The sequence below is a fragment of the Myotis brandtii genome, unplaced genomic scaffold (assembly GCF_000412655.1).
Source record: "Myotis brandtii unplaced genomic scaffold, ASM41265v1 scaffold506, whole genome shotgun sequence".
NCBI lineage: Eukaryota > Metazoa > Chordata > Mammalia > Chiroptera > Vespertilionidae > Myotis > Myotis brandtii.
In genome coordinates this window covers 2931613-2945145 of record NW_005369287.1, presented here as the reverse complement: position 1 = coordinate 2945145, position 13533 = coordinate 2931613, and the positions used below count along the sequence as shown (strand labels likewise).

The 13533-nt window shown below is 44.6% G+C and overlaps 1 protein-coding gene across 1 annotated transcript in view; it reads right to left on the bottom strand.

Moving 5' to 3' along the window:
• The window catches only part of GLB1 (galactosidase, beta 1), a 75194-nt gene that overhangs the window by 13676 nt on the left and 47985 nt on the right, over positions 1 to 13533 (bottom strand). Inside the window, exons 13-17 of the mRNA XM_014548381.1 lie at positions 12104 to 12178; positions 9937 to 10026; positions 6185 to 6298; positions 4850 to 4981; positions 1361 to 1609 (exon numbers count right to left, since the gene is read on the bottom strand). Of these exons, the coding sequence (XP_014403867.1) occupies positions 1361 to 1609; positions 4850 to 4981; positions 6185 to 6298; positions 9937 to 10026; positions 12104 to 12178 (660 nt within the window). The remainder of the gene's footprint in view (positions 1 to 1360; positions 1610 to 4849; positions 4982 to 6184; positions 6299 to 9936; positions 10027 to 12103; positions 12179 to 13533) is intronic.

Sequence of the window (13533 nt, the reverse complement as noted above, 5' to 3'; positions counted from 1 at the left end):
GATGGATAGACTGGAGAGTTAGAAACATTGATGAGAGAGGAACATCAGCTGCCTCCTGCACACCCCCCACTGGGGATATGCCTGCAACCAAGGTACATGCCCTTGACTGGAATCGAACCCGGGACCCTTCGGTCCGCAGGCCGATGCTCTATCCACTGAGCCAAACCGGTCAGGGCCCAATAGCTCCTCTTAGCACCCATTGCAGCTACAGTTTTACCACTTAATTTGGGTTATTACATAATTTGGTCTTCCTCCCCAACTAGACTATAAGTTCTATGAGGGCAAGGACCATATCTGGTTTTATATACAGGGTGGGGCAAAAGTAGGTTTATAGTTGTTTGTATGGAGAATAATTAATATATAATAATACAAAATAAACTGTTTTATATACTCACAATTGCAAACCTACTTTCGCTCCACTCTGTATTATACCCTTAGTGCCCAGCACAAAGTTTGACATGTAGTAGCCACTGAAAAAAGCTTTGTAGAGAGCATAGAAGGGAGGGGAGAGACAGAGAGAGAAACACTGATGTGAGAGAGGCACATTGATTGGTTGCCTCCCACATGCCCCAACGAGGGGATTGAGCCTGCAACCGAGATACATGCCCTTGCCTGGAATCAAACCTGAGACCCTTCAGTCTGCAGGCCGATGTTCTATTCACTGAGCCAAACTGGCTAGGGTTCATGGCTTTCCCAGAGATTCACCCCTTTGCCTGTGCCATATTTTCTTCAGAATAAAGAGGAAATACCCATCATAATCAGTATCCAAAGGCACGAAGTTTTCTTAGAGAAATCAGAAAAGCCATCATTCACTAAAGGAAGTCAATGAAAATGGAGCAGATGTTGCCACCTCCAAGCTCGCCATTGAACCCAGCAGATCTGCCATGGTCCCACTTCTAAGGAATGGGCAAACTAACACAGAAAATCCTCCACTCCCCAAACTGCCACGTGGCATCTCACAAGCAGCTCTTTTTTTGTGTGTTTTTTTTAAATCCTCACCTGAGGATATTTTTCCATTGATTCTTTAGAGAGCATAGAAGGGAGGGGAGAGAGAGAGAGAGAGAAACACTGATGTGAGAGAGACACATTGGTTGGTTGCCTCCCACATGCCCCGACCAGGGGATTGAGCCTGCAACTGAGGTACATGCCCTTGCCTGGAATCAAACCTGAGACCCTTCAGTCTGCAGGCCAATGTTCTATCCCCTGAGCCAAACCAGCTAGGCATAAGCAGCTCTTTTTGACTCTTTATTAAACACTAAAAACCAGATACTTGAGGCTTGAATTTAAACACTCTTTGACTCTTTATTAAACACTAAAAACCAGATACTTGAATTCAAACACTTTCTATGAAGACACGTACCTTGGTCCACCCAGGAAACTGGATAAAGGTATCCTGGGGCAAGTCTGGGATTCCACTGGGAATGGAGAAGTTTCCCACATAAAAGGCCGGGAGTGTATAGTTAGATGAGTGGGCACAGGCTTTGCTGCGGTAGCTTCTGTCGTTGCCATGCCAGCCACCCAGGTGGTACACAGCATTCTCAATGTCCAGTGGGAAGATCATCCAGTCTGTGAGGATACTGGAGTTGAGGGTCAGGTTAGAAATCAGACCCTGCAAAGGAGAAGCAGAGCCATGAGCTGGGGTGGGGAGGAGAAGGCATTAAGTGTCTGTGTTCCAGCCCTGAGTTCCTGGGAAAAGCAAACTGGGATATGAAACACCAACAATAGTAAACGAGACTCAACCAGTGCCTACATCCAAGTGACACAGATCTGGCTAGGGAAGAAGCACATCTCCTTGGAAAGATGTATGTTTCCCAAACCGCAGCGTTCTCTCTCCTTCGCAGGCCAGATGTCCCTGCAACAGGCCCAGTAAGGGGGTTGAGCTACTAGAGCTTTTAACCCCAAACCCCCAATCTTCAGAGTTTGATTCAGAGCCACTGCTAGAATGGAAGAGAAGATGGAATCTGAGGAATGCAAAAGAACATGCAGCTCACTGTGGACTGAGGGAGGGGACAGACTCTGCCTCTGACATATAACCTGGAGTAAGCAAGTCTTGACCTTGGGCTCCTGAGCAGCACCCACAAGGATGATCACATCTGAGTTCACTCACCAGGTGTAAGGACTCAATGAGATACTATACATGAGAACACTTGGTTCCAAGACCCCCAGCAGATGCCTGAAACCGTGGGTAGCAATGAACCCTATATACACATATATTTTCCCCTATACATACATACATACATACATACATACATACATACATACATACATACATACATACATACATACATACATACATACATACATACATACATACATACATACATACATACATACATACATACATACATACATACATACATACATACATACATACATACATACATACATACATACATACATACATACATACATACCTTTTCATTTAAAGAAAGCACTTTAGGGCTTCTCTTTGGCAAATCAGAATTGCCAGCATAAATACTTGGTGCTTTGGGGCCATTATTAAGTAAAACGAGGGTTACTTGAGCACAAGCACTGCGATACTACAACAGTAGATCTGATAACTTAGACAGCTGCTACGTGACTAACAAGCTATAGGTGTGCAGCGTGGAGATGCTGAACAAAGGGATTGTTCCAGGTAGGATGGAATGGGACAGCATGAGATTTCATCACAGTACTTGCAATTTAAAACTGGAATTTTCCACTTAATATTTTTGGACTATGGTTGACTGTGGGTAACTGAAATTGTAGACGGGAAACTGTGGCTACTGAATCCGTCAAAGCATAGAAAGAGCAGCGGTGATGGTGGCGAACCTCAGAGGTGTATTCTGAAGTTGCTCTGTTTGTCCCATGAGGGCAGGGGGCAGGTGTCGCTGGCACTGGCCACTGCATTGAAGCCTCTGCTCACAGTGCATCTAACTTCCCCTTCTTGGCCTTTTATGTGGGAGAGCAACCCCATTCCCCGTGAGATCCCAAATCTGTCTCAGACATCTCTCAATAGCAAGCCTCAATGACTCACAGAGTAATTCAACAAACATTAGCCAGGCACCAGTGTGCCAGGCTCTCGGCTGGGTCCTGGGGAGCCAGAGACTACATTAGCAGTCCTGTCACTCCATGTGTCAGTGTGGCTGCTGAGAGCCAGGCAGGAAGGCCACTAATTATAGCCTCTAACAGGGTTATATTTTATATTTTATTGATTTCATAGAGAGAAACATCAATGATGGGAGAGAATCATTGATCAGCTGCCTCCTGCATGCCCCCTACTGGGGACTGAGCCCGCAACCTGGGCATGTGCCCTTGACCAGAATTGAACCTGGGACCCTTCAGTCCACAGGCCGATGCTCAATCCACTGAGCCAAAACGGCTAGGGCACAGGGACATTTCTATTGGAGACAAAGGTGGACCCACCATGGCCATTCCCTAAGGCTATAATTGCCTTCCCTCTGAGCCACATAGAGAGACAGGAAAGAGCCCCAGACACTTGTCCTGTCCTAGACTGGGTGGTGCTATCATTCCCTCCGTGCAGGCCTTCTCTCTTCTAGCACACGGTGAGATAGCAGAGGAAGTATCTCAACATCTTTACATCCCCAAAGCACCTCACGGAGTGTGAGCTTAACAAAGGTTTGTTGGGTAATGCTCTAAAAATATGAGTGAGAAAAACACCTGGACATGGTAACCGGCAGGGGCGAGAGGCAGGGCACCAAGGCTTTGCACGGTTCAAGAGTGTCATGGATCGTCCACACCCAGAAAACAGGGCAGACCCAATGCTAAGCTGACTTTGTTGGCAAGGGAGTGCCTTTCGAAAGCCGGGTGGGTTTTATAAGCAAAGGACGAGCTCAGTGCAGTGGTTTCCTCCTCCTGTTTCTCTCTACAGGATGACTGAACTCAAACACAAGGGAAGGGTTCTGTCTGCAGAGGAAAACAGGTCTGCAAAATAACACAACTTCTAGGTTGCAAAACAAATCAGGGCAGGTTCATTCATCCAAGTTGACAAAGTGTGTGGGCCCGTTTTTTTTTGTTTTGTTTTGTTTTGTTTTTTAGAGAGCGAAGGAGAGAGAAAAACATCAATATGAGAGAGAAACATCAATGGGCAACCTCCTGCACACCCCTTCTGGGGATCAAGCCAGCAATCCGGGCATGTGCCCTGACTGGGAATTGAACTGGCACCCTTTTGCTATGTGGGACAACGCCCAACAGTCACACTGGCCAGGGCCAAAGTGTGTGTGCTTTTTTTTTAATCCTCACTTGAGGATATTTTTCCATTGATTTTTAGAGAGTTGAAGAGAGAGGAAGCCCTTACCGGTTTGGCTCAGTGGATAGAGCGTCAGCCTGCGGACTGAAGGGCCCCAGGTTCGATTCCGGTCAAGGGCATGTACTGTGGTTTCGGGCACATCCCAAGTAGGGGGTGTGCGGGAGGCAGCTGATCGATGTTTCTCTCTCATTGATATTTCTAACTCCCTATTCCTCTCCCTTCCTCTCTATACAAAATCAATAAAATATATTTTTTTTAAAAAAGAGGGAAAGACAGAAATATCGATGTAAGAAAAACATATCGATTGGTTGCCCTCTGCACATGCCCGACCAAGGCCTGGGCCAGGGAGGAGCCTGCAACCAAGGTGCATGCCCTTGACCGGAATCAAACCCAGGACCTTTCAGTCTGCAGGCCGATGCTCTATCCACTGAGCCGAACCGGCTAGGCCAGTGTGTGTGCTTTTAAGAACTGCTTCTATGTTAACTGAAGGGAAAGAATGTGAGAGCATATATAAATAGATTTACAAAAATGTCCTCAGGTGGCTTAGGCACAGTCCTGCCAACCTTTGAACCTCACTGCTAACAGCAAGGCTGGTCCTACCTTATAATCATTGATATAATAGCCGTAGTTCACACGCCCCATGTTCTCCACCAGAAGGTCCAGAGTGGCTCCAGCTTTCCCCGTTATGTTCAGAGTGGTCACATAGTTCCGGTCAAGGACTCCCTGAGGGACCTGTGGGTTCAATGTCAAATGAGGATTACCTAAGGTGAGGGGATCGCAGAGAGGCAGCTCACTCAGTTAACTCAGCAGCATTTTCCTGCCTTGATGAGCCACCGGACTTGGGAGGAAACGCTTTGATGGCCCCTTAGTCCAAGTCACCGGCCAGGTGGCCAACTTCCTCCAATCACTGCTTTCTTTCTGAACAGCTGTGAGCCAAGGAAGGTCTAGACTGGTTTCCTCTGCTCTGGAATGTTTCCCTTCGTGTCTATTTTTAATAGAAAGGGAATGGCGGCAAAACATTCCAGGGGAGGATTCCCATCACAGGAACCTCTTCGTGTTCTCATAGCGCAAAAGGCAGTCATAAAAAACTAGCTTCTAAACAACATGGTGAGTTGAAACAACATCAGATAAACGAGATAAAAATCAGAGAGTTAGGTGGGGTGTTCTCACCTCAAAATACCTGATACCACGAAAATTATATAATAGAATGAACGGAAACAACAGGCATTTTAGCAACAACATATTCCTAATTTTTTTAAAAAATGAGATTTTAAAAAATTGATGTTACTGACCATAATTCACTAACACAACGCCTAGATTGAAATCCAAGAAACAATTGCCATCAGTGTACACAGAATGTCTTAGAAACTTGCTCCCACTGAAAATAAAGCCGCGGATGACACTGGAATGGAAATATTTTAATTTGAAATTTTCTGAACCAATTTTCTTGGTTAGGAAACTCTCTTCGTGTCTTCTTTCACATGAGTGTTTCACTGAGAGGAATGGAAACCCTAACATATCTTTGTTATGAAACAAAGTTCTTTGTGGATTGTAGCTGTAACGGTCATGAGCAATCCTTCTTCAGAATATTATTTTTTCATAAATGAGTCACCCCTCTGGTGCATACAAAACGGACCCCGTCCTCCAGAAGCAGAGAAGACATGGGATGGCCTTGGGCTGGGGAGGCCAGAAAGGTTTCCGAGAAGGTGGGGCCCTGCGGAGGGCCCTCCAGGTTAAGAAGGGTGAGGGGGTGTATCAGGCAGATGGAGCACGAGGGAGGCCATGTCAGCAAATGAGGGGCACAGCTGAGGGGCAAGAAGAAGAGGGGCAGAACCTAAGGTTGAAAAGGAGGACAGAGGTCTCCAACGCCATGATACCGAGTGCAGACCACACATCCCCAGGGGGGCAGACACGCCGTCCGCAGGCCACTCTTACCCCATCCACGGAGACGTAGGCCCGGTCGTGGACGCCCCTGTGGGGTGAAGAGAGAGGGGTTGGCTCGCTGCAGTCTTCAGGAAGTGTTGTTCGGTACAGCACAAACCCAAAATACTGGTGAGAAAAGGATGAAAGACAAATCCATCACTTTTGCAATTCGTTTTAGGAGAACTTGGTCACCCTCAATCTGCGTGGAAGTGATGCTTCTAAAACCATAAGGAACTGAAATGCTTCCTCAGCCTCTGGGGAAAATTCAATCTGAAAGAAGGGAACTGGCTTGAGTTATTTGTTTGTTTGTTTATTTATGTTAATTCTCACCAAGGATATTTTTCCATTGATTTTTTAGAGAGAGTGGAAGGGAGGAAGAGAGAGAGAAACATCGAGGTGAGAGAGACACATTGGTTGCCTCCCGCATGCACCCTAACCAGGGCCGGGGATCGAGCCTGCAACTGAGCTGTATACCCTTGACCGGGAATGAAACCTGAGACCCTTCGGTCCATGGGCCGACTTTCTAATCACTGAGCTAACCCAGTTTCTAGATCCCAGAATAACTATCACAGAAGTAAACTTCAAGGAACCCTGAAGAGTCTTTCATCCAACATCCTTTTCCATATGAGGAAACGGGACCCTGGAATGTGTTCAGTGATTTGCCCTGAATCACTGAAGGGAATCCTATCCCATACATCGAAGGTTACTTATGGAATCTCAAAAAACAAACAAAGAAGACAAATAACAACAATGCCAAGAATGTTCAGTAAAACATTCTCCAGGTTCTTGGGCTAAATCTGCTCTAACATACAAAACAAGAGTCAATCAGAAACTGTGTAAAGTGGAGGAGTAGGGGAAACGGAGATAGTGAGCAACAGGGGTGCAGCCTGCTGCTAAGTCAGAAAAGACTTTTAGGTGCTGATATCCCTGCTCCAAAAGGAGGCCCCAAACAGTCAGCCTCGGCAGCAACAGCACCCACGGCCCGGAGTGACCTGCCTGCTGTGGACATTAGCCAGGGTGAGCGGGACCAAACCCTAGGTCAGTGGAAAGAACCCAAATCCAAATCCTTCATGGACCAGAGACAAAGTTCCTCACTTCCAGGGCCCAGCAAGCAAGGACGTGCACCTCGGGCAAGAGGAAAGGTGATTTGGAGGAGCTGAAAACTGTTAACCATGTTCCTGTGTTGCAGGAAAGGCGTGAACTCAAGAAATGCCCCTGGTGTTGCCACTGAACCTTCAAGAACACCTCCCTCGGACCCCAAGTCTCCATCTGTCTCCTGTAAGTCTTAACTCAGAGGCTGGGGAAAATGGGGAGGCTTCCTAGCGGGGAGCGGAAGCTGCGATGCTCCCCACAAAGGTGGAGCTGAGGCCTCCGAGGCTGGGGGTAGGGGTGTACCAGGGCGGCACCCCACTCCCCGCAGCTGTGGCCTCCATGGGTTTCATTGGAAATAAACACATGTGGACTTGCCCCAGACCCAAAACAGCCAGGGCTCAGGGCACCCCACCCAATCCGAGAGCACTGCCTTGGTCCAAGATCAGAAAGCAGAGGGGCCTGAGAAAGAGCACAGTGTGAGTGTCTACACATTAACCTGGAGCTCACGTCCCAGGAGGCAGCTGCTCTAGTGTCCGTGTCTTCTCCCATGTGCTCCACACCATGCCAGGTGGAGAAGGCATGTTCTGATTTATAGATGGAGACATGCCCACACAGCCAGTGCGTGCTCAAATTAGAGCTGGAAATAAACACATGTGGACTTGCCCCAGACCCAAAACAGCCAGGGCTCAGGGCACCCCACCCAATCCGAGAGCACTGCCTTGGTCCAAGATCAGAAAGCAGAGGGGCCTGAGAAAGAGCACAGTGTGAGTGTCTACACATTAACCTGGAGCTCACGTCCCAGGAGGCAGCTGCTCTAGTGTCCGTGTCTTCTCCCATGTGCTCTACACCATGACAGGTGGAGAAGGAATGTTCTGATTTATAGATGGAGACATGACCACACAGCCAGTGCGTGCTCAAATTAGAGAAAGAACTCTACCCAATGTGAATGAAAAACTAGGGGGTGGGGGACCTTAATCATTCACTTTATTAATCACACGCCAGAGTTGTTGGCATAAAACATTCTTGTAAAATTTCACAAGTGTAAAAATAGTCACCTGTAAGACATTCTTGTAAAACTTGTGAAACGTTCCAAGTGTAGGAATAGTAATTGGAGGCAAAAACACACTAGACTAAAATCAGATTTGCTATGATCCTATCATCTTATTGTTCAGACACCTTCCAGAAGGCAATCGATACAGAAAATCAAAAGGGCAGACCCCATTCAAAAAATGGGGCTGAGATCCTAACTGAGTTTTCAAACTTAGCAATAGTAACAAAGGGACAAGTTGACCTTATGGGCACCCTGAGGACACATCACCTTTGTCATGTTTGTGCCAAAAATGTTTTGCTTAATCGAATCAATGAAGGGCAGTCTACCAAGCAACTGGTCTGAACTCTCCAGAAAAGTTCATGTGACGAGAGAGAGAAAAGAAAGACTTAGAAACTGTTCCTGATAGGACTAAAGAGGCATTGTCACTAAATGGAATTCATGATCATGGATTGGAAACTGGATTGAAAAAAGATAAGCTATAGAGGACATTATTGGAATAACCAGGGATACTTGACTATGGAAGGTCTATTAGATAATTGGATTGCATTAATATCAAATTTCTTAAGTATGATCATTATGTTGTGGTCCTGTAGGATAATGTCCTTTTTCTTAAGAGATACATGCTGTAGTATCTAAGGGTGAAGTGTCATGAGGGTGACAACTAACTCAAATGGTAAAAAAATAAATAAAAGAAAACAACCAAACCAGCAGTTGATGACATATACACACAGAAAGATAAAGCAAGCAAAGCAAATGTTACCACGTGGTGAGTCTAGGTGGAAGCTATATGGATGCTGGTTGTACTATTCTTGCAACTCTTCTAGATATGAAATTTTCCAAAACAGTAAGTTGAAAAAGCTCTTAAAGATGGGGCAGCGCACCCTAACCGGTTTGGCTCAGTGGATAGAGCATCGGCCTGCGGACTGAAGGGTCCCAGGTTCGATTCCGGTCAAGGGCATGTACCTTGGTTGTGGGCACATCCCCAGGAGGGGGTGTGCAGGAGGCAGCTGATCGATGTTTCTCTCTCATCATCGATGTTTCTAACTCTATCCCTCTCCCTTCCTCTCTGAAATCAATAAAGATATATTTAAAAAAAAAAAGATGGGGCAACGCCTAGAGATTAAACACACATTAAGACACACACACACACACACACACACACACACACACAGTGCCTGCTTTCTGTTCTCTTCAAAGCCAGAAAAAGAATCTCAAAGAACCTAATCTAGTAAGAACACCGTCCTTACACTTCACTAACTAAGGACAAATAACTAAGTTGTCGTTTCTGAGTATAAAATAGCGGTTTCCCCACTGGTACCTAGTAATAAAGATTAATTGGATGAGAAGTGCACTCAATGTATAGCTTGGGAAGAATCATGCTGAAGCAGGTTAAGCTACAACTTATTTGAGTGAGAATAAGAAACGGGAAATGTAGGACAGATCAGGCTAATGTGCAATATCACAGCTACAGGGAGCCCGGGGCTCTGCTGCTCGATTCCGTGGGTCTGACTTAGCCACTTACTATTTTGGTCCCTGTGCTCAGAACAGACACTGCAGGGCAGGGCAGAACACACATTTTCCCAAGTAGAAGAAAGGTGAAGCATTACCTTTGAAGGCCTACCTGTTTCACCTGGATAAATGTCAAGGGATAAAGGCTTTTGACAGGCCCTGCGGGACACAGAATGTTCAGAGCTTCCTCCACTGTCTTTAACTGAAAAGAAACAAAAGCAGCGTTCACTCACTGCCGCCCCTCCCTGGTCATCGGAATGGAGAATGTCATTTGCAAATTATCCAAGTTACCAGTGGGTTTGGCCAAACCCCGAAATAAACCTAAATGGTTCAAATTCCACTCAGTACTGTTCCCCAGTCACCTTTAATCATCTCTCGCAGTTCCCTAACTTTTGATGAAAAGTAACTGATGGGAATCTTAAAAAGAGTTTCAAACATACCTGCTTGCAAGTACAACCTCCTGTATAGAAAAGGCCCTTAGAATAAATGAAAACCGAGGCTCGAGGCTGCCTTCTCTGAAGCCTCCCCCGGCACTCCTGAGGGAAGTAACCCAACTGCGTCCTCTGAATTTGTTGACAGCACACCTTTGGTATCATTTGCCAGTTGGATCCCTTTACAGACTATCACCACCCCAATGCCCAGTACATAGGAGCCACTCAATAAATACACACATTCAATCCAAACGATTGTGTATTCTTGCAACGCAGGATGCTCATTCTGGTGCAAGAACAATGATAACAGCTACCCAACAATGGGTGCCTAGCGAACTCCAGGGGAAGCAGGACTTGACCCACACACCTCACTGAATCCTCACAACTACCCAGAGAGGCAGGCATTCTTGTTAGGGACTCAGAGAAGCTCACTGGAGCAATGGCAAAGCCAGGATTTGCAGTTAGGTTTGGCTCCAAACCCAGGACTTTGCATGGCACGGCGCTGGTTAGGAATTGTATAAGCACTTCCCATGGTTACCTTGCTGATGTGCAGCACCGAGGGAAAAATATCTTCAGTACAATTCTATCCAATCAGCCACTCACAAGGACATTTTCCCACTTGGACAACTCAACTCACGGTAAAAGGTTTTAGCCTACATAACTATGTTCCACATACATTTAATTCAGTGAGATGCAGGTTTGCTCTCTTCAATATTAACAAGGAAAAGCCATTTCTGCTCACACAATTTTCTTTCACAGAATGTGCTTTGGGTACTGAGCTAGATTTGTTTTAACGACGTTGTATGAAACAGTTGCAGTTATTTTCTGTTGTATAAAAAAAAATCCTCATGGCTCTAAACCCCACAAACGAACTTTTCCTCAAGTAGCAATGGCAGTGAAGGAGCAGAAGATACTCCCTTTACAAGTGTGATTCTCGTTTGATTAATCTAACGAAAGATGCCTATCAGGCAGAGAGACCGGCCACGTCCTCTGTAGAATGTAACACACACATCTGACGCTAGGTGGAAAAAGCTACAAGAACTAAACCCACCATAACATCAAAGGGCTTCATGAATGGAAAAATCATACAATCATGTTTGGTATTTGGCTTAAAGATAAAAAATGTATGATGCTATTTTAGAATATCAAGATTCTTAAGAAATATGCAATTGTTCATGTTTTTTTCTCTCTTGCTTGTGAGTTATCACATGTAGGAGTTAGGGATTATAAAAGGGGAAAACCTGAAGACAGAGATGGTCAAAACAAACTGACTTTGGCTTACGTCAGTCCTGACTATTAAACGTAACCTCTCTTCCTTTTCTCTTTTCCTGGAATAAAATGTCCCTAACTCTTATTTATGATTGATTTCTGGCTTTCCCCCCTGATGTCTCATTTACCATATAAACTACAGACCACAAAAACTGATTTTGAGATGGGAGTGTGTAATTAGGGCAAAGCCCTATCAAAATGTCTGTGGCTTTTGAGAACCCCCTAAAATAATAGTGAATTATAAAAAAGAATCTCACCAGCCATAACAACAAGGTGTCATGTTATTCCCACAAAGGATCCCGAGACTGCTTTGGGCAACTGATAATGGAACCAAAATCATTGTATGATCTAGAACACCTCTCTACTCCTGCTCATGCCCATCTGCTCACCAGGTCAACACGCGTACATATCCTCTCGCCTCCATGTCCCCGCTTTCTCAGAAACACCATCTTCCCCATCAGTCTCACAGAAAACAAATTCACAGAAAAATAATGAACCGGCTCCCCAGCGTAACACTTTCACTGACTTCTAAATTCCATTTCCTCACTTTCAATGTTTCTGTCATTTTTTTTTTCTTACCTTTTTCAGAGCAACTTTTCCATATGCAAACTTTGGTGTGGACGGAGGGATAGGGCCTTCCGGTACTTTTTCAAACTGTAAACCAGAGTGAAAAAAAAAAAAAGACAGAAAAGAAAAGGAGCTGTTAAGCCCTCAGAAACATATTTAATTCATTTTTAAATTAAAAATTTAATTCATTTTTCCAAAGGAGGGTCAAAGACGGGAACCACAGTGCCAGTGATGTTTGGAAAGGCAAAGGAACAAAAGACTTCCTTCCAAGACAGGATCCGGGTAAGGTTTTACTTCCAAGTGTGTGTCTGTGTATGTCTGTTTTCAGCTCTAGGAATCATTCAAGTCAATATAGAACAAAGACTTCAAAACAGAGAGCAAAAACAAGTAGAGAGAATGAGGGTGGCGGCAGAAAACTGGAGTTGGGGAAGAAAAGGAAAAAGGTACAGCATCTGAAGGGAGGGAACCTAGATAGAGTAGGACAAATATTTTTTTGTAGATTAAATCATATTGGTAGGTTAAAATTTTGTATCAATGTTAAAATTGCCATGGTTACATAAAAGCAAATTCCGACCTATTCTTATGAAACACACACTAAAGTGTTTAGGGATAAAGGGCCATGATAGATGCAATCCTTCAATGGTTTAGAAAATACAAGAGGGAGGCGGGGGTAAATGATGAAGCAAATAGAGTGAAATGTTGACATGGGTGAATATGGGTGAGAAACACACAAGTGTTCTTTGTACAATTTTTATTCTTGAAACTTTTAGGTAAGTTTTAAAAATTTTATGAAGTTATTTTTAAATTAAAAAAAAACTAAAAATAAAAATAACAAAACCCTATTAAATATGTGTGCACGCACACATATTAGCGTCAGGAAATATGGGTGTAAATCCTAGGTCTTAGCAAGGTCTAGGCACATCTGGCATCTCCAAGTCGATTGCATTATGATCTTTCAGGATCCTTACATTTCTTTCTTTCTTGCTTGCTTTCTTTTTGTTTACCTTTTTAAATAGTAATTTTTTAAAAAGAAGAGGATAAAAGACTGGTTAAGGAAAAGCAATAGTCTCCTGACTCACTACTTTCTTAGTTATATTTTTCAGAGGAAATCATTTACAAATCATTTACTTATATCTATTTTTGCTTCTTTTGGTCTCTAAATAATATACTTATCTGCAATTTCTTGTTGGATGCATTTTAAAAATTTTTTTAATTAAGTTTGGAGAGAGGAAGGGAGAGGGAGACAGAAACATCGATGATAGAGAAACATCAACATCCATCGGCTGCCTCCTACACACCCCCTGCTGGGGATTGAGCCCACAATCTGGGCATGTGCCCTGACCAGGAATTGAACCGGCAACCTCCTGGTGCATGGGTCGATGCTCAACCACTGAGCCACACCAGCCAGGCCTGTTAGATCCATTTAAAATATCATTTCTTCA